Below are 20,654 nucleotides of genomic sequence, written 5' to 3'. Positions count from 1 at the left end.
TGGTTTTGCTTCTGTGCATGAGAATGAGCAACTACTACAACAACACAAAGAAATCTCTTTCGGTTTATGTTTTGCTACGAGGGTCATGCAAGAGCGCCCAGGGGTAGGCTGTGGAGAATCAAAGAGCTCAAAGGTCACTGATTCTCACAGGCTTTTGTTAGGCTTTTGTTCAAGATACAGAATCGATCAAACGTGTTCTGCCTGGACTGGATACGCGGTGTGAAAGCAGTAAGACCGAAAGTAAATGTCAGAATAAATGTATTTGTTAATAAGGATGTGTGTTGTGTTGCATAAACAATAACTGCCAGCTTCCTCGTCCAGACCAACACAAATCATACTTGACAAACAGTGGCTCGGGTGGTGCGCATAGATTCAATGCCTCCACCTTGTGGTGATAACACAGAAATACAAAACATGCATTACGTCATACAGAGTTGCATCGTTACAGTTTAAGTAGTATTTTGAGAAAAATAAGCTTTTATTTAGACAGATAAACGTATCATGTGTGAGTCTGACATGCAGCTTTTGCATATTTACTTATTTATTGTATGTAAAGTATTTAAAATAAGTAATTTGGCTAATTTTAAGTCATTTAAATTAACATAATCACCATGTTGTAACAGAAACCTGGTTACTCGGATTGTTAATCAACCATAGACAAAGAGTTTTAATTCATTTGAAAACCTGAGGTTTAGCCTTGGTCACACTAGCTGGAAAACTCAAAAAACAGTTTTATTTGTTGTTATCTATTGCCCACCGGGGCCTTACTCAGACTTTTGAATCTGGTTTAGTGCTCAGCTCAGATAAAATAATCATTGTGTGTGATTTTAACATCCATGTAACTACTAAAGCTCATCAGGTCATATAATCTATTATTAGACTCAACTGGCTTTATTCACAATGTAAAAGAACCCACCCACCACTTTAATCACGCTCTAGATCTTGTTTGAAAATGTTACAAAATCGTGTGACAATCTCACAGATTAATTGTGTGCTGCTTGTTTTAACAGATTGTGATGTTTTCTTGAGGTTAACGATTCAAACAGATAATGGGTGGGATGAGATAAACTTTCCAGGTAACTGTCCAGGTAATGAGAGGTAAGGATGTCTTCCAGGGTAGGTAGCTGTTGGATTGTGATGTTTTGTGAGCTTTTATGACTCTCTGCAGAGCGTTTCTGTGTGCCTCAGTACCTCCTCTTTGTATGCACAATCATTGTTTTTCAGAATTCTGAGAAAAAGTCTGAACTTTTGTCTTTACTTGCCTTGGAAAAGAAAACTTATTTACCACAGATCATAACTGTGATTGCAAACGTTGCCAGAAAAGACTAGTTACAAAAAAACAAAACAAAACAAAAAGGTTGTGAAAGCAGCCTTCAATTCTAGGTAATTCCGTTCAATTTAACAGCCATACTCATTTAAATATATTTAAATAAAGTTAGTATATAATTTATAAATATTTATAAATATTACAACCATTAAGCACTGTGATCACTGCTGTATCAAAAGAAAATGCCATCTATAATTATCAATATTAAGTCAACATTAATTAACCAAACACAAAAATGTTCTAGTAAACAAATTTGTTAATTCATGGCAGAATCTTCTTGCTCTGAGGTGAGACTACTAACCACTGCAACACCATGTCTCCCTATTACAGATCTATGTAAACGCCCCCTCTAGCAAGGCACCTTTTCACCTCTGTAGACCTCTGTTCTTAATGTGCACTACATACTCCCACTTTACTGTTTCACTGCTTTGAGATTCCCACAATATCCTTCAAAGTTCAGCAGGTGTCATATAGGGTATTTTGACTGCAAATGTAAAAATAGGTCAAATCTTCCCTTAAGGCAACTTTCTTCTGCTTGGCTGCGTCTAACCAACCTTAGAAAGTTTTGAACAGCAGGTGGGTGTGGCTACTGTGCTCACAGTCTGAGATTAATTATTTATGCCCTCACTAACATCATTAAGATCCAACAGCATGATTCTTTTGCTGACACGGGACATTCAGAGCAGCCTGGAGTCTGAGCCCTTTGCTCAGAGGGATTATACAGACAGTAACCTCATTAATTGAAACGTAAAATGTGAAATGAATATCCACCATTGTAACAGTATATATAAAGAACTTGTACTTTTTTAGAATAATTTCTTTTATTCCTTGTTTTATACTCCACCACAATTTAGAGTAAAATATTGTAAAATTCAGTTTAAACTAATGAATTACTGCCTATGCAAGGTATCTTAGAGCGAGAGGCAGGGTACACCCTGGACAGGTCACCAGTCTGTTGCAGGGCTGACACTTAGAAGAGGACAACCATTCGCACCTATGGACAATTTAAAATTTCCAGTTAACCTATTCCCACTAACTGCATGTCTCTGGGAGGAAGCCAGAGTACCCAGGGAGAACCCGCGCAAACATGCAAAATCCATACAGGAAGACCCTGGCCTGATGGTAGAATTGAACTCAGAAGCTTCTTGCTGTGAGCCAACAGTGCTAACCACCGTGCCAACAATTCATTTTCATTTTTTCCCACCCATTTCATTTTAATGCAAGCCACACTGACAATGCCAGATGGTGCAGTTGGCATTAACGACTGTATGAAGATGAGGTGATGATTTTGAATCAAAGTTCTACACAGTCTCAAAACATCTGAAAACTCAACGTTTGCAAGACTGACAGTCATAAAAATAAGTGAATGAATTTAATAAAGTTGTATTTCCTGTTTTACCTGTATTACCTGTTCATGGTGAGAGATTCATTAGATTAGGGCCATTTGCAGTTTTGGAGAAGTGGTCAAACCAGGCTTTTCTCACTGTATGTTAGAGGTTACGCACATATCCACTGCATGTAGATGGGGATTACAGTTAAAAAAGAATTTGCATCTTGGTCCTGTTTTGGACCACAGAGAGCTAATCCTGACGTGTTTTTTTTTTCCAAGTCAAGAAAACTTAAGCGAATGGTTTATAGAATAAATGGCGGAACTAGTGGATCTTTTTTTCCCGCTGTCTTTACTGGCCTGGTGTGTTCATGCATGCAAGGAATTTAGTGAGTGTGTAGACACAAACATGGCAATAAAGTTGAGAAAAGATGGAAGCAACCAAATTATTAATATTATAAGATTATGACACTTAGAAATATAGTCTTTAGTCTATGTCTACTAGTGACTTGATTTTTAAGCATATAGGACAAAAAGTTTCTGTATACAGACAGTGCAAAGATCTGAATGTCAAGGTAGCTTAAATAGCACAAACCAGTTTCCCCCTCAGCCCCAACCCCCCCTTTAAATTATTGTGTGGTGTAAATAAGTTTTACTATGTGCTTAAGATATTCACCTTCAATTAACATTCTATTTAAAATAAATAATTAAGGTCAGTCTGAGGTTTGAGAAAACAAGTGCAGGTTGAATCTTCTCAGTTTTTCCACATTCAGCCAATTTAATTACAAAGACACATTACTGTATTAAATCAGAGAAACCTGTCAGCAAGTTCATTGGACGTTGGTGTAGGATAACTGGCCATGGCTGTGATTTTTATTAATGAGAAAGCTGTAAAACTGACGAGTCAGACATAGGGCTTGGATTAAATTGCACCTGCAACACAAAGCTCTCTATGGAAAAATACAGTGAAAGCATAAAATGCACATGTGGCTTCTTTGCAACTTTTGCAATGTGCAAACCCATCCTGTGGGCTAAATTGAACTCTTTTGAGGGCAAGCTGTATTAGATGTGGCTTAAACATTAAATAGGTTGTAGGTAGTGCTTAAACACTGTGTTTAAACACTGCTCTGTTGGTATTAGGGGCCAAGAAACTATTGCCTACATCATTAAACCACCAAGGCAGGATGGAGCCATGCTTGCCATCCTATCATCTCAAAGAAGCCTGAACATTCTCCTTTGACATTTCTCAAGACATGTTTGCTCAGAAAAATTACAATTAAATACTTTGTTACTGTACTTTTACAGGTATCTGACTTTACTTGAGTATTTATTTTTCTGACAAGTTATTACTTGTCAGAAAGCGGAGCGCTGCTGACGTCGACTGAGAAAATTGTCAGGCGGTGGAAGGAATACTTCGAGGACCTCCTTAATCCCACTGACACGTCTTCCGAGGAGGAAGCAGAGTCTGGGGATGAGGGGAATGACCCGCCAATTTCCGGGGGCGAGGTCACTGAGGCAGTTAAACAACTCCTTGGTGGCAGAGCCCCTGGTGTTGATGAGGTCCGCCCCGAGTTCCTGAAGGCTCTGGACGTTGTAGGGCTGTCCTGGTTGACACGCCTCTGCAATGTTGCGTGGAGATCAGGGGCAGTACCTGTGGACTGGCAGACCGGGGTGGTGGTCCCCATCTTTAAGAAAGGGGACCGGAGGGTGTGTTCCAACTACAGGGGGATCACACTCCTCAGCCTCCCTGGGAAAGTCTATGCCAGGGTGCTGGAAAGGAGAGTTCGTCCGTTAGTCGAACCTCGGATACAGGAGGAACAATGCGGTTTTCGTCCTGGTCGCGGAACACTGGACCAGCTCTTTATCCTCTCCAGGATACTTGAGGGTGCATGGGAGTTTGCCCAACCAGTCTACATGTGTTTTGTGGACTTGGAGAAGGCATTCGACCGTGTCCCTTGGGGTGTCCTGTGGGAGGTGTTGCGGGAATGTGGGGTGTCTGGCCCATTGCTACGGGAAATTCGATCCCTATACAACCGTTGCAAGAGCTTGGTTCGCATTGCCGGCAATAAGTCGGACTCGTTCCCGGTGGGTGATGGGCTCCGCCAGGGCTGCCCTTTGTCTCCGGTTCTGTTCATAATTTTTATGGACAGGATTTCTAGGCGCAGCCAAGTGGCGGAGGGCTTTCACTTTGGTGGCCTCAGAATCTCATCTCTGATTTTTGCGGATGATGTGGTTCTGTTGGCTTCATCGGGTGAGGGCCTCCAGCTCGCACTGGAACGGTTCGCAGCCGAGTGTGAAGCAGCGGGAATGAGGATCAGCACCTCCAAATCTGAGGCCATGGTTCTCAGCCGGAAAAGGGTGGAGTGCCCACTCCGGGTCGGGGATGAGTTCCTGCCCCAAGTGGAGGAGTTCAAGTATCTTGGGGTCTTGTTCGCGAGTGATGGGAGAAGGGAGCCGGAGATCGACAGACGGATTGGGGCTGCAGCTGCAGTAATGCGGACGCTGCACCGGTCTGTCGTGGTGAAGAGGGAGCTGAGTGTAAAAGCGAAACTCTCAATTTACCAGTCGATCTACGTCCCTACCCTCACCTATGGCCACGAGCTGTGGGTAGTGACCGAAAGAACGAGATCGCGGATACAAGCGGCAGAAATGAGCTTCCTCCGAAGGGTGGCTGGCCTCTCCCTTAGAGATAGGGTGAGAAGTTCGGCCATCCGGGAGGGGCTCAGAGTAGAGCAGCTGCTGCTCCACATCGAAAGGAGCCAGCTGAGGTGGTTCGGGCATCTGACAAGGATGCCCCTGGGCGCCTCCTGGGTGAGGTGTTCCAGGCATGTCCCACCGGGAGGAGGCCCCGGGGCAGACCCAGGACACGCTGGAGAGATTATATCTCTCGGCTGGCCTGGGAACGCCTTGGTATTCCCCCGGATAAGCTGGAGGAGGTGGCTGGGGAGAGGGAGGTCTGGGCCTCTTTGCTTAGGCTGCTGCCCCCGCGACCCGGCCCCGGACAAAGCGGATGAGGATGGATGGATGGATGGATGGATGGATGGATGGTTATTACTTTTACTTCCTACATTTTAACACAAATGTCTGTGTTTTCTACAGCTCAACAAACATCAGCAAATATCACACAAACTTTTTATGGAGTTTGTCACACACTGTGTCTGCTTTCTAAATGTACAGCTGTTGTATTTCCCAGAATGAGAGATAAGGTCACTCAGAGAAGGGGAAAGATATAAGAAAGACAGGGTCGGAGAGGAAGAAAAGCAGTTATAGTTAAAGGTAATGTCTGCCCATTGGCATTTGATAAACTGGAAATTTAAAGCTTACATGTAATTTCCTAATTATTAATCAGGTATTGGGTGTGTATGTTATATTAGATATATATCATATCTGTTATTTTTGTTCACATTGTTAAACAAACTGTTAGTGACTAAGGTATACTAACTTAAGTATTTAAAGGTTGAATGAAAGTACTCTGCAGTTTAGTTCAGAATAAACAGATTAATAATAATAATAATAATACATTTTATTTGAGGGCGCCTTTCAGAAACCCAAGGTCACCTTCCAAAAAAAAAACTTTTAATAATAGGAACAATAGTCATAAAATACATAAAATAAGTTAAAATTACAAAACAGAGCGTGACAACAGATAAAATCAGCATTAAAGCGAATAAGCCAGTTTAAACAGATGTGTTTTGAGCTGTGTCTTAAATACGGAGAGGGAGTCAATATTTCTTAGTGCAGGAGGAAGAGAGTTCCAGAGCCGAGGAGCAGAGCGACTGAAAGCTCTGTTCCCCATAGATTAGTTTGCTGTACTGTGGTAAATATGCAGTAAGTAACTGTGAATGGTTAATGTTGGTTTACATCAGTTGTAGCAGAAATAATTTTGAATTTAAGTTGACAATATTATGCTTAGATTCATTCTTCTACCAACTTTATATTGTCTAACATAAAGACAGAATAAACAGTACGCTTTCAGCAAAGGGAATGGAAATTAGCCAAGACAGCTTGTGAAATATTGGGTTACATTTTGTTGAAATCAGCTGTGTAAGTCCACAAAGAGCCTGAAACCTCAGAGCAGCACCAGCACATGTCAGCTGACCACAGCCAGTACACAAAGAAAATCTGCTGGAGCTCAAAAAAAGAAATGATTATATATATATATATACACGGATATCCGAACTTCTACTTAAATGATTAAAGTCTACACTTTTTCCTCACTTAGGAAAGTGTTTGAGGTGTGAAGAAGCTTCAGCCGTCGGTCTGTACGCTGATGCTGTTTCCTGGCTGCGTGCGTTTTCACGTGACCCCACGAGCGAGTGAGCCTCAGAGCCAGCGGCTGACACTTAAAGCAAAAGCTAACACAACAAGCAAACGTATTCACTTCGGCAGCGGACGCCTGTAATTTTCGAGGATGTTTTCACTCGGGGAGAAAATGGAGTTTCTCATAGGAAACCCATTTTCAACGCCGGTCGGACAGAGAATCGGTAAGCAGCTGCTTTTTAAAACCGCTCAGAGTGGTGTTCAAGTCGGTTCAGTTTGCTTCCATTTGTATATTTTCCGTTTTGCTTTTAAAAACTCCGCTAACACGTGACAGTGGCGACAAACCTGTTTACTTCCGGTTTTCGCATTTTATTCTATTTATTAATCAACTCCAAATTTGCCAGGAAAAATAAGATAGTTTTTACAGTCAATGACGCAGGAGAGGCGGGATTAATTCCCTTGATTCTTCCACGTGATTGGTCGATATAAATTGAGTGGCAATTCACTTGGCGAATCCGGAAGCCGCTTGGCGTTCCTTCTCACTTCCTTATCACTGATGTGTTACAGTTTCACACTATGCCTAAGTGTCAACAAGTGTGTGCCGTCACACATCTTATGAAGCATCTGCCATTTGCTCGTAATGGCACCGGGATAGTTCTCTTTATCCAGCCACTAAAAGCTCCCACAATCCACTGCAAGTGCAGATGCCTGCAAAGATGTGTAACATCAGGACAGTCATCGGTATTAAGAAAATGTCACACACCCATCTCATGCCTTCCTTCCTCTTATCTCCTCCACTCACTTTCTCACATATAAATGTCAGCTACTTCTGAGGCAAATGAGAGCAGAATCAGCTGACAGTCACATGAAGTGGAAGGGAGCTGGGGAAAGAGAGTGGGAGGGAAGGGGTGAGGAGGGAAATGGAGTAAATGGGATCGGGGAGTGTGGGGAGTTTTGGAAAGGAATGAAGGAGATTTAGAGACTTATGAAGAGCCCGTGTAGGGTGGAGTGGGGAAAAAAAGCAGGCTTTGATTGCAAAATAGTTTGGAGGATGCAGGATTTTAGGGGAAACCTTTCTAATCAGCTCAATGCTACAAATAATGAGTTACTGAAACGTTTATCAAGAAAGTGTTATTATATTTTAAGTTTTTTGTTGGGTTAAAAAAGGGTGGGACCTTTTGGTAAAAGAATATGACCCATATTTAAATTTTTTTGTCAATTTATAGGAAAAATTACTTTAAAGAAAACACAACATTTTTTTTTTATCTTACCCTGGAATTTAAAGTGGTCGGTCTGTCAGACATTGTATTGCTTTGTAAGAACTATTCTTCACTTTTCATGTTTAATGCTGCACCTGCTTAGTCAACACACAAACAAACGCACAGCTCTCTCGTGTTTGCATCATTACATCCACTGATGAGGATGTCGTCAGTGGATGTAATGTCTTTTTTCAGGCTACTTTTGTGTCTTGTGGTTAACCAGCTTTAATATGCATGCGGCAGCTGTTTACCTTAGAGTTAAATGAATTTATTTGAATTATAAACCCTGACGTTTAGCTATCTTATAATGGGTAGCTGGATGGGCGGATACGTATTTTGGCAAGACTCCTGCCCGTGTTGTAAAACTGACTGTCATGCATGTCTGACTTTTAAGAATCATGTGTAGCTCAACTACATTAATGAAGTCTAGTCAGGCAACATTACACTGAGGATTTTTATCTGAAAGCAGTTACATATTTTGAGGTTCTCACCAGTGTTGTCTTCGTTAACGGCTTGAGAAGGCAAAGAGTTAGAGAAGCATAACTAAATAAGCTGTCAGGGGTTATTTTTAAAACAGACAAAAAGTTCTCATATCTCTGTGCAGCTTTTAGCTGTGCTTTTTTTAGTGTTCTCATGAAGTTCCATATTTTATTCATTCTGTAACTATTACTGTCCTTAATGAATGGTACTAATCAGTAATTTTATGTGAACAGTGAATGGGATGTCTCTGTGGCATGCACATAGTGTCTCATGTAGGATTTTATCTGTCACATCTTCACCTTTTTGCCTTTTTTTCTACTAAAAGCTCCAAAACCAACTCAACCTAGTCAGCACTAAACAGCAGACAGACACACACTTGGTAATGCCTCTGTCAGTGCGCCCCAGGGTGGCTGTGGCTACAATGTAGCTTGCCATCACCAGTGTGTGAATGTGTGTGTGAATGGGTGGATGACTGGATATGTAAAGCGCTTTGGGGTCCTTAGGGACTAGTAAAGCGCTATATAAATACAGGCCATTTACCATTTTTACCATAATGACCTGGTAGACACAGAGGTATATTTAGCATGTGTATTTATGAAGTGTTAATAAGTGTGTTAATAAGGTATCAGTCTGCTTAAACGATATCGATTTTACTGTATGTTTCCCAAAACATAAAAAATCAGTTAACCCTGGTTTAATCTGTGCTGTTGCTATTTAATTCCTAGCATAATGAACACTATGCAAATGTGTAAACTGTTTCCCATTGTAACTGATCATTTTTTTAAACCCTCCTCGTGAAAGCAGAGCATAAAATGATCACATGGTGACCTTTCTTTTATAAATATAGACCATTGGTTCACATTTTTGTCTTTTGCATTATGATAAGTAGACCTTCAAGTCTGGTCTGTGAAACAGAAATATTGAACCCTTAAATGTGTTGTGTTATGTCGATGTCATGAAAGAAGGGGGAAGTCTTCTGTTTACTGTGATTTTCCAAATATTCCAATTTCAGTATTATCATATTAAATGTAGTTTGATCTCATTCCCTTACTTTTGACAGAGCAAGCGACCAATGGATCACTACAATCGGAAGACTGGGGGCTCAACATGGAGATCTGTGACATCATCAATGAGACAGACGAAGGGTAGGGATGATGTTATTTGTTGTGTTGGGGTATTTTTGGTCTGTCAGTGAAGCACACATGCAGGAAGAGACAACAGTTCTATTAATTCCTTATTTCTTGTTTTCTCTGCACAAGTCACATCGAAGTCAAACTTGTTATTACACATGCTCACTATATAACATTTTAGCTTTGTTTATAATAGTATTAGTAATAATAAATGACACAAACTAATAAAAAGTTTAAATTTGTTTTTTAATAACTTTAAGAGATAAATAGCTAAGGCAAGTTATGTAAGCATGTTTCCATGTTTTGCTTTTGCATCACTGTGTCACTTCCTTTACGGGTTTGTTGCTACTTTCAGTGCTGGTTGTCACCATTGACCTACTTACGTCTAACACTGTCTTCTAGTTAATTACGCATGTTTTCTGCTGAGAAAGCCTCTCTTGACACATGTTTTTCTGAAGGTTTCCTGTTGTAAGGGACTTTTTCCTCCCCACTGTCATGAGGTACTCACGGTGGATAGTTTAATTGTTGTATTATAGGCTCATTACCTTCCAATATCAAACACCTTAAGAAGACTGGGCCATAGAAATAAAATTAATGAAACGGAATTGAAAGTAGTTAATTCAGAAGAGACGGAACAGATTAATAGGGTTAAAAGTGTAGGTTACCTGTCCCAGTTAAGACAGTTATATTTTTTGTTTTGCTAGTTTTTACCCCTCAGCTGTAAAAGGCTAATGGGGTATTGTTGAGCTCATCCCAGCTGCCATGTGGCATGAGGCGGGGCACACCCAAAACATGTTTTAAAGCTTTTGTGAGATTTTAAAGGAGGAAAGATTTTAACATTTTATGTTGTCAGTGTTAAAGGTTTTTGTCACTGCATAAATACTTGTGGTAGCAGATAGTAGGAAAAAAATCAACTTTCACCATGCCAATGGAAGTACACACTTCAATTAATATAAGTGCGACTGAACTGAAGATTTACAATTTACAGATTAAAAAATTAGCTAACAGATATGACCATGAAACTGTGAAATTATGCATAAATATGCAAATAATTTTCAAACATGTACTTATTTCATATATTTAGTTATTTGTCCACTATAAATAACTATATATATAGTTATGTCCACTAGATAAACTGTGGAGAAGTAAACACTAGCATGTGCATTTTCTTTGCACTCATGTTGAAAAAACAGGTTAAAGCAGCAAAAGAAAATATCTAAATTCTCCATTACAAAATAAGTTGTTATATATAGTTTTGCCAGAGAAAACCCATTTTTAATTTAATAATCTACAGTCTTTTGTTAATGACTTATGTTGCATATTTAAATTTTTAAACTTTAGTATGGATAAGTAAACAAACATCATGTGATGCTTTTCCCCAGGCCGAGAGATGCAGTTAAAGCCATTAAGAAGAGAATAGTAGGAAACAAGAACTTCAGAGAGATTATGTTTGCTCTCACTGTGAGTAATTGTCTGTCAAAGATTGTATGTTTTTCTTTTTGTGTTATTTGTTCTGTCATGGCCTGTCAGATGTGAGAGGAATATTTTGCAGGTCAAAATGATCTTTGTCCTGGTTGGCTGTTATCCAAGAGGAGATGATTTCTGTGTTTACTTGTGCAAGTAGCTCAGTTAACTCGGGTCTTAGTTAACCCATTGACGTCATGCTAGAGAGAGATAGATTTTCATTTTGGTGCAGCTAAAATCACTTTTTTTTTTTATATGTTACGTGTTGTGTTGATTTTTTCTCACTCTCATATAGGTTCTGGAGACGTGTGTGAAGAACTGTGGCCATCGTTTCCACGTTTTGGTTGCCTCACAGGAGTTTGTTGAGGGGGTTTTGGTTCGTTCTATTCTGCCCAAAAATAACCCACCCACTATCCTCCATGACAGGGTCCTCAGCCTCATACAGGTATGTACATGACCGAGTGTTTGTGCACAAGTGCAGTGGTGTCAAACCCTACAGCCTGAGGGGCAGAATCGGCCCAGCAAAGACTCAAATCCGGCCTGCTGGATGGCTTTGGAAAATTTAAAGGAGGGCATCAATTTTTTTGACTTTTTTTGAAGCTTTACAACCCCAACACCCCCACAACCACTTATACTACACCAAAGTATTTAATCAGAATCAGGATATTTTAATAATCCCAACAGACTGAACTAATTAAATAATACAATATATTGCAAAGTTTAAAATTTTAAGGAATAGCACTATTATATACAAATCGCTCAATTATAAAGATATTACAGAGGATATTACTCAAGATCAAAATAGGCTGTATGTGGTCCTCCATGTAAAATGAGTTTGACATCCTGGCACTAGAGCTTTAGCTTAAGATGATTTGTATAAAAAAAAATCAATTGCCACTGTTTAATTTATTAGTCAATTCAAATTAGACAACCTAACAGAATCGCTTTTTTAATTTACATTGTGAGGCTGGAATCAGTCTCACAGACTCTGTTATGTCTATGGAAATGTGCAACAGTGTTATTTTTAATGCTCACAATCCAGGTGTCTACATTGATATGTACATTCCTCTGCTACATGGTCAGAGTTCTTGTGGGTAATCATAAACAAAGACCGCTAACATTAACATAGTCTCAGGCTTAGAAATGCTCTAGGACAGTACACTTCTGTTCTCTGCATGTTGCCTTTTATGTGTCGTTCTATGTGCCACTGGATGCAGATTTAGGGGTCAGTCATCTCTTTACAATCTGTTACATGCTCTCTTTCATCTTCAGTCATGGGCTGATGCATTTCGAAGCTCTTCCTCCCTGGTGGGGGTGGTACATGTATACGATGACCTAAGAAGACGAGGTCTGGAGTTCCCCATGACAGACCTGGATGCTCTGTCCCCCATCCACACACCAAATAGGGTGAGACTATCTTGCAGTGAAAAAACAAAAGACCACTTGAATGTTTGGATAGTTATTGTACCGTACCTCTCTGACAAATCTTGCAGAGCACCCCAGAAAATGGAACCGCTGAGATGCCCCCTGTCACTGCTCCTACAAATGAGTCACAACTGGAAGCTGCTTCAAGTATTTCCAGTCAGAATACATCACCTTCATTTCAGCCCAGTGAAGGACCAGTCTCACTTACTGCAGAACAGGTTCCACTGACCAAAAATACCTCTCATTGTATATAGACTGTTTCTGTATCTGAAAATGGCTTATCTTATTTTCATGTAACATTAATGCATCACTGTGGCCTTTCTAGCAGTGTTTGACTGCTTTTTGTATTTTTCTCTAATCTAGGAGCAGAAGCTGCGAAGTGAGCTCGATTTGGTGAGAGGAAATCTCAAAGTGATGTCTGAAATGCTAAATGAGCTACTCCCTGGACAAAGCCAGCCAGATGATACACAGCTGCTACAGGTCTGTGTGTGTGTGTGTGTGTGTGTGTGTGTGTGTGTGTCAGAAGTGCCTTTAGGAGCTGTGGACTGTGAATATAGTGTATTTGCTGTTGCCAGTTTAAGGACCTAAATTGTGTTCTAAAATCAATGCACCATATAGTTTCCTTACAATGTTCTATTGTTGTACATTTGTGGTATTTCATCCATCCATTTATTTTCAGCCACTTATCCAAAGTCGAATTGCAGTGTCAAAAAGCTAAGAAGGAAATTGCAAAATATCCTATTCCTTAGGAACATTTTCTAATCCCTGCTGGGAATAAGTTCTCAGTCTGCACTACCTGGGTGAGACTGAAAAGCCTCTAAAGGAGAGTGTTCAGGAAGCATCCTTATCATATGCTGAACCACACAATTCCTTTTTGACACAAAGAATTGTCACCTTAATGTGGTTGAGGGGTTTCTCTGCTACTGTGATCCTAGGAGCATAACTTCTGAGCTCCACCACTTTAACGTTGTAATGATGTATGCTTTATTGATTCCTGTGGGGAAATTCCTCTCTGTGTTTAACCCATTCACTCAGTGAAGCAGTGGGCAGCCACCAATCTAGCACTCGGGGAGCAGTGTGTAGGGACAGTACCTTGCTCGGGGGTACCTCGGGGAATCCAAACCCCCGACCTTCCGATCATGGGGCCACCACTCTACCTACTGAGCTATCACTTTGGCCACTCCTTGAGCCAAATTGGATGGGAAGCTTACTGCTGAGTGTCCAGTGGCCTAGCCTTAAGCCGTGGGGCCCAGCCATTCACAGCTCAAATGGGCCCACAGAGATTGGCTTTGAGGTTGGATGCATTTTGAAATGTGTGGGGGACAAAGGCATGGACCTGGGCACCATGAACCCCGCATTATAGACTCTGGTGATATTGCTAATTGCTGAAAGGCAGTTGCACTAGAGAGATTAGATTAGATAGAACTTTATTAATCCCTCAGGTGGGTTCCTCTGGGAAATTCGATTTCCAAAAAAGCACAGCACCGACAGAAGTTAAAGAGTTATACACACACACATATATATAAATACAGAGACAATATAAATAAAATATACGAAGGGGATAAATAGAATAAATAGGAATAAAAATAAAAATACAAGTGAATTGCACATTTCAAGTATTGAGTCTATTGCACTGTTGACTATTTACAAAAGTATTGCACAAAAGGTATTGCACAGTGAGGTGAAGAGGCACTACAGCTTAGTTGTTCCCCCCTCCTTTGTCCTCCTGTTTCCCCTCCCTCTCCCCTCCAGAGAGGAGTTAAACAGTCTGATGGCGTGTGGGACAAAGGAGTTTTTAAGTCTGTTAGTTCTTGTCTTTGGGAGAAGCAACCTGTCACTGAACAGACTCTTCTGGTTGTTAATGGCCGTGTGCAGAGGATGCCTGGCATTGTCCATAATGTCCATCAGTTTCTTTAGTGTCCTTTTCTCTGCCACTGTCACCAGAGTGTCCAGCTTCATGCCGACCACAGAGCTAGCCCTCCTGATCAGTTTCTCCAGCCTGGATGAGTCCCTCTTTGCTGTGCTGCTCCCCCAGCACACCACAGCATAGAAAAGTACTCCAGCAACCACCGACTGGTAAAACATCCTCAGGAGCTTCCTGCAGATGTTAAAAGACCTCAGCCTCCTGAGGAAGTACAGTCGGCTTTGGGCTTTTTTATACAGGTGCTCTGTGTTGCATGACCAGTCCAGTTTATTGTCCACCCACAGCCCGAGGTACTTGTACTTGTTGACCACCTCCACCTCCTCCCCCTCTATCTGAACCGGCAGTGGACTTGCTCTAGACCTCCCGAAGTCCACAACCAGTTCCTTAGTCTTTGAGGTGTTGAGTTGCAGGTGGTTTGTGTGATTCCATGCGACAAAGTTCCTCACCAGACTTCTGTACTCCTCTTCCTGATCATCCCAGATACACCCCATGATGGCCGTGTCATCTGCAAACTTCTGAATATGGCATAATTCAGAGTTGTAGCAGAAGTCAGAGGTGTACAGGGTGAAGAGAAGAGGGGACAGCACAGTTCCCTGTGGTGCTCCTGTGCTGCTGACCACAGTGTCAGACGTGATGTCCTTCAGCCTGACGTACTGTGGTCTGTCGGTGAGGTAGTCGGAGATCCAAGCCACCAGGCAGGGGTCCACCTCCATCCTGTTCAGTTTTTCTTGAAGCATATAGGGCCGGATGGTATTAAAGGCACTGGAAAAGTCAAGAAACAGGATCCTGACCGTGCCTACTCAAAAGCTTATGGTGATGATGAACTGGGTGTTCCTCCAAGAGGCAGTCAAGTGTGTGTTGAGTGGCCGGGGAGGTGTTGGAGAGCCCCACTTTTATGCCCCTTTTCTACATTTACTTTTAGGTCACAGATAACAGTATCCACATTTCAATCAGTCCTGTCCACTGTAAGACATTATTTGTGAAAAAAGACAAACATAAAATGTTTTTGTATATTATTTCACATAGTTTAGTTTCTGTTGTGACGAGACCACATTAGATTACCAACACTGACTGAAAGGTTTCAGAGGTGTTTCAGGTTTTAGAGTGATTGTTTTCCATTCTTTAACGTCACCAGTCTGAATCTAAATTAATGTTTAGCTTTATTATTTTGTTTTTACTGAAGTGCACGTTTGCTTTGATGTCTCATGCCGCCTGTAAAACCGTTGCCTTTAGTGTTATCTAAGTTTAGAGCATGACTCGTGTTGTTGTCAATGGATTAAAATCAGGATGAAAACAAAACATGAAAGTAATTTTTGATGTAGCAGAATAATACCAATGACTGAAAATTATCTATTTAAAATCACTCTGTCATTTGGGGACAAAATAATTAGATTTTTCTTTCCTCCTCTGTCCAAGCAGCAGCTTTTCTCTGTCTGTAAGAGCATGCAGACTCGGGTGGTGGAGCTCATCCCTCAGCTGCTGGATGAAGGATTTATTGAAGAGCTGCTCGTGGTCAATGATGACCTCAACAACGCCTTCATTCGCTATGAGAGGTGCATGTTTCAGATTTTATTTGTAAGGCAGTGTTGAGATGCAACCACAGTGTGCTCAAAAGTGTGCTGCATTGTTTTTTAGGTTTGACAGATTGAACAAGGCACAGATTGCTAATACACAACAGGTAAAAGATCCTCTTGTTTAACTTTCTTTAACATGACGTGTGCTGCACCGTGTGTCTGAAAATAGTAAACTGTCATTTAAGCAATGAGTATAAGCTCTCACCCACTTTTCAGAGCTCTTCAACAAACCTTATCAACCTCAGTTCTGAGCCTTCCACTGTCAGACAACCAGCTGTCATTTCAACAACCAGCCAACCAGCCGCCAGCACCAGTACCAATCAGCAGCAATCAGCCAATCACAGTCAGTAAACTTTGAGTAACTTTGAGCTTCTTTACGGTTCAGTTCAAAAAACACTGTCTTTTCCTCATCACGTTTCTTTGAAGTTGTTGGGAAAACAACCACTTAGAAAATGGGAACTATGATACTTAGTCAAAGGAGCTTGCAAAGAAAAGCGTCTGGACTTCTTTAAGTTGCTTGAAGACTCTGATTACATTCACACATTTAGGCGCTTCTGACATAGTGAAACTACAATTCAAAAAAGGGCATTTTGGTTACTTTTCCCTGTATGTTTTTACAAAAACAACCAGTGACAAATGTGACTTCATTACCAAAGTTTGAATTTTAAAGAAAAGGGAGTAAATTGAGTTTAAAGTGAAATCAAATGGTTCTCACACTAGTTGCTGATCTTATTCATATATCACTTCTCTTTCTGCTGGAGAGATGTTCCAGTATAACCCTTGTTTTACTGAGGCTTCCTGTGACTGAAGTCAATTTAATTAATTATCAATCTAAAGACTAGAAATACAGCAATGGACATCTGTCTGTGTAGTTTCTTAGACGTCCAGGTCATGGCATTCCCAGGAGCTTGGAACAAAAGCAACTGGACTTTTTAAAAAACTGTAAAGATGTTTCACCTCTCATCCAAGACGCTTCTTCAGTAATAAAACTGAGGTGGAGGTGGAGAGTCCCAGGTATTGATATCCTAGTTGGGGTTGTCCCGTAGGAGGGTCGTTAACCCACTATCAATCATTATCACATGAACCAAGGTGTGAAAAAAGGCGTGGGTCATTATCACCGGAGGTTTCGGGTGAAACCATTGTGAGACGTTGCCTTACGCTATCATGTGGTCTATTGACGTCACCTGACACAAGACGTGCATGGAAGTTGAGCCATCTGGGAAGGGATTTCATGATTTCATTGTAAGTGGATGACAGTTGGTGTCATAAACCACCCCATGCTCGTTCACAGTGGACATAGAGGGCGTCTTTTGCTCCTCTTTCAAACCATCTGTCTTCTTGGTCCAAATGTAAACATTGGCATCTTTGAAAAAGTGACCTTTATCCTTTAGATGCAGATGTACAGCTGAGCCTTGTCTTGTTGAGATAGCTCCTCTATGTTTCTATCCACTGAGTTGATGTGAAAAGTGAAGGGTTGGAGTAGGTGAAAGGTGGAACCTCTTTATGAAACTTAAAGTACTCCAGATGTTTTTTCCCCAAGCTCAGAAGAAAGCAATGAACATAATTAATGCAAACTAAAATATTGCAAATCTGAAAATCCCTGTGATCATGATTACAATTAGTTTTAGGATCTTAATTCAAAGAGCTTCCTTTTAAATAGTGTATATAAATTTGTGTTCCTTAGGCAAGGCGTTAACTTCATAAGAAGCAGATCTTACTTCCTGTGGGTTAAACAAAGCCTGTTGGTGAAGTTTCATAACATATCATCAGGTTATGATATGAAATGATAAACATCCTAACAATGAACACTTACATAATATTCTGCATAATAATCTGCATTGTTATTGTTTTGGGGAACTGTTGGATAGTGTGTCGCTGAAAGAATTTTGGGAGAGCATTATCTCCTTTCCTTTCATAAAGAAAAGGAGATAATATTGAATAGAAGTAATACAGGAAGTGCTGAATCACCTTTTTTAGTGTTTACAGTTTCCGAGCAGATCTTTTAATAGCAGCTCTATAGAAGCCTCTGGGTAATTGTGCTCCTTGAGCAAAATTGATTATTCAGCCGTAGCATTTGTCTTATGATTGGTAAAAACAGGATGCTGTGGCTGAACGTCACAAGGGAATGTTTAAAAATGCATAAGCTCCATGTTGACCGGTGTCACCTCATGTGATGAATGGCAACAACAATGGTTATAGGAACTTCTCTTCTGTAACTGCTGTAACTTCTATGCTACTTCTGCTTAACATTTTAAATATATGTTTTTGAAAACATGGTCAAATTTAATACAATTTTGTTTTTCTCTAAAGTTATACCACAATTTTAATTAACAGCAATTAGATAACAAAGTAAATAAAATGAAGACTTCTGCATTGCAGATGAAGAGGAGGAATTTGATATGTTTGCGCAAACCAGAGGCAGCTCTCTGGCTGACCAGAGGAAAAGGTGAGTGTTACTTACTTATGATGGATATAAATGATATCATCTATGCGTTTTATATGTTAGGGATCTGCATGCCACTGATAACAAGTCGATTTATTAATGTGCTAGATAATGAATCACATTTATACTTATCAAAACAATACCTTAAGGCCCTGACAATTACAATCTTCCTATCAGAGCTGTGTTTCATTTCTTAACATTAAGCTAAGTTTTGAATTTTGGACAGTTGTAAGCAAATACGCTTTATTAGAAACACAGAGCCTTTAACAAAGACCTTTCCAATAAGAAATCCAAGCGACCTTGTCATCACCATTTATATTTAACAACTAGTAAATGATTTAGAGCAGCAGTCCCCAACCTTTTTTGCACCACGGACCAGTTTAATGTCACACAATATCTTCATGGACCAGCCTTCAAGGTGTCGCGGATAAATACAACAAAATAAAATGATACGAGCAAGACAAAAACTCTGGGGTGACGTGGGCCACAAGTGGCCCCTGGGCCGCGAGTTTGAAACCCTTGACTTAGAGCAGGGGTGGGCAACTCCAGGCCTGGAGGGCAGGTGTCCTGCAGGTTTTAGATGTGTCCTTGATCCAGGACAGCTGATTCAAATGGCTAAATGACCTCCTCAACATGTCTCGCAGTTCTCCAGAAGCCTGGTAATGGACTAATCATTTGATTCAGGTGTGCTGACCCAGAGTGATATCTAAAACCTGCAGGACACCGGCCCTCGAGGCCTGGAATTGCCCATCCCTGACTTAGAGGAACCCATCTGGTACCAACAGCCATGCATTGCTTAAAGTCACTTAACTCCCCTTTCTCCACTGTTCTGATGCTTGGTTTGAACTTCAGCCTACTTGTCTACGCGCGTAAATGCAGTGAGTTGCTGCTCTGTGATTGGCTGATTAGACATTTACAATAACGAGCAGTTGAACAGGTGTACCTAACAAAGTGTCTGAGTGTTTTTATGTGCTGTATATGCCTGATCTGTGTGTGGTTGTGTGTGTTCAGTGTTAGGTATGAAGATCCAGGAGCTGTAGAGGGCCTGGCTGGAGCTCTTGATACCAGGCTGCAGGTCACAGGAGGAGGGAGTACAGCAACAGTAAGATGCAGCTGGATTTTGTTTGGAGTAATATCCCTGTTTTAATATTACGAATAAATAAAACTCAGGGTCATTTAATTTATTTTAGATTCCGCCAGCGACAAACTCTATGCAGAATGATATTGACAAATGGTTATCTTCTGATGTGGTAAGAGAACACATGTGTGTGAATAGATAGATAGATAGATCAGGGTGATAATAGCATGACATAATCTTTATTCTTTGTCTACGAAAAAGCCGGAAGAGCAGTCTTCAGTTTGCGAGGGAGTTTCCAGTGAAGGTATGTCTGGTCCTGTCGCTTCTTTTGAGTAATGATAATATTTTCAGACACACACAAATATTAAATTATACGTGTCACCATTTCAGAGTTTGATAAGTTCCTGGAGGATCGGGCGAAGGCGGCAGACTACAGCAGCCAGACGATTCTCAATGTGCCATCTTCCACACCCAGACGGCCACCACAATCTAGCCAGCAACAGGATAGCACACATGATCATCTGTTCTCACTCTGAGTGTGTGAATAAGCAAGACGACAGGATGGAGGTCAACACAGGAGTATCACAGACTGAAATATGGTTACATTCACACGTATAGTGTGCCAGGTCGGGTTTTTTCTAAAGGACACACACACACACACACACACACACACACACACACACACACACACACAGATGGAACCTGACACTACAGAACTGCTAATCAATCAGCTTGTTTCATAAATGCTGTATTTCTCTGTTAATTCTGCTGTTTGTTATCTGTATGTGCGTATATACAATTTTATGTGACTGTATTTATATGTAAGATTATAACATGGGAGTAAACTGGATGTTTAGTATGATGCAGAAAATATACTTGATATTACACCAAATGTGCCTTTGATCCACAATGCTGATTTTGTGTAGATGAAAATAAATGGGGCATTTGCCCCATGAACATTTT

General features: G+C 40.7%; 1 protein-coding gene across 1 annotated transcript; it reads left to right on the top strand.

The window, feature by feature from the left end:
- The first annotated feature begins 6,911 nt into the window (after nt 1–6,911).
- LOC146573190 (target of Myb1 membrane trafficking protein) lies at nt 6,912–20,653 on the top strand. Its single transcript, XM_085277811.1, has 15 exons — nt 6,912–7,138; nt 9,714–9,798; nt 11,166–11,244; nt 11,543–11,692; nt 12,520–12,654; nt 12,741–12,890; nt 13,036–13,152; nt 16,016–16,149; nt 16,232–16,274; nt 16,387–16,513; nt 18,550–18,616; nt 19,625–19,715; nt 19,804–19,863; nt 19,953–19,995; nt 20,082–20,653. The coding sequence occupies exons 1-15, from the start codon at nt 7,066–7,068 to the stop codon at nt 20,225–20,227; spliced, it is 1,500 nt and encodes a 499-aa protein (XP_085133937.1). The 5' UTR covers nt 6,912–7,065; the 3' UTR covers nt 20,228–20,653.
- The last annotated feature ends 1 nt before the right edge of the window (nt 20,654 follows it).

Source organism: Mchenga conophoros, linkage group LG6 (assembly GCF_057382185.1).
Source record: "Mchenga conophoros isolate Kocher_MC1m ecotype Shallow Benthic linkage group LG6, M_conophoros_male_GT1.1, whole genome shotgun sequence".
NCBI lineage: Eukaryota > Metazoa > Chordata > Actinopteri > Cichliformes > Cichlidae > Mchenga > Mchenga conophoros.
The sequence above is the reverse complement of the archived record's forward strand: the minus strand, read 5'-3'. Positions and strand labels throughout refer to the sequence as shown.

Coding starts and splice junctions, on each gene's coding strand:
- LOC146573190 (XM_085277811.1), top strand. CDS start 7,066: ATGTTTTCACTCGGGGAGAAAATGGAGTTTCTCATAGGAAACCCATTT. Junction 7,139..9,713: donor GCCGGTCGGACAGAGAATCG/GTAAGCAGCTGC, acceptor TACTTTTGACAG/AGCAAGCGACCAATGGATCA. Junction 16,275..16,386: donor AGATTGCTAATACACAACAG/GTAAAAGATCCT, acceptor CCCACTTTTCAG/AGCTCTTCAACAAACCTTAT.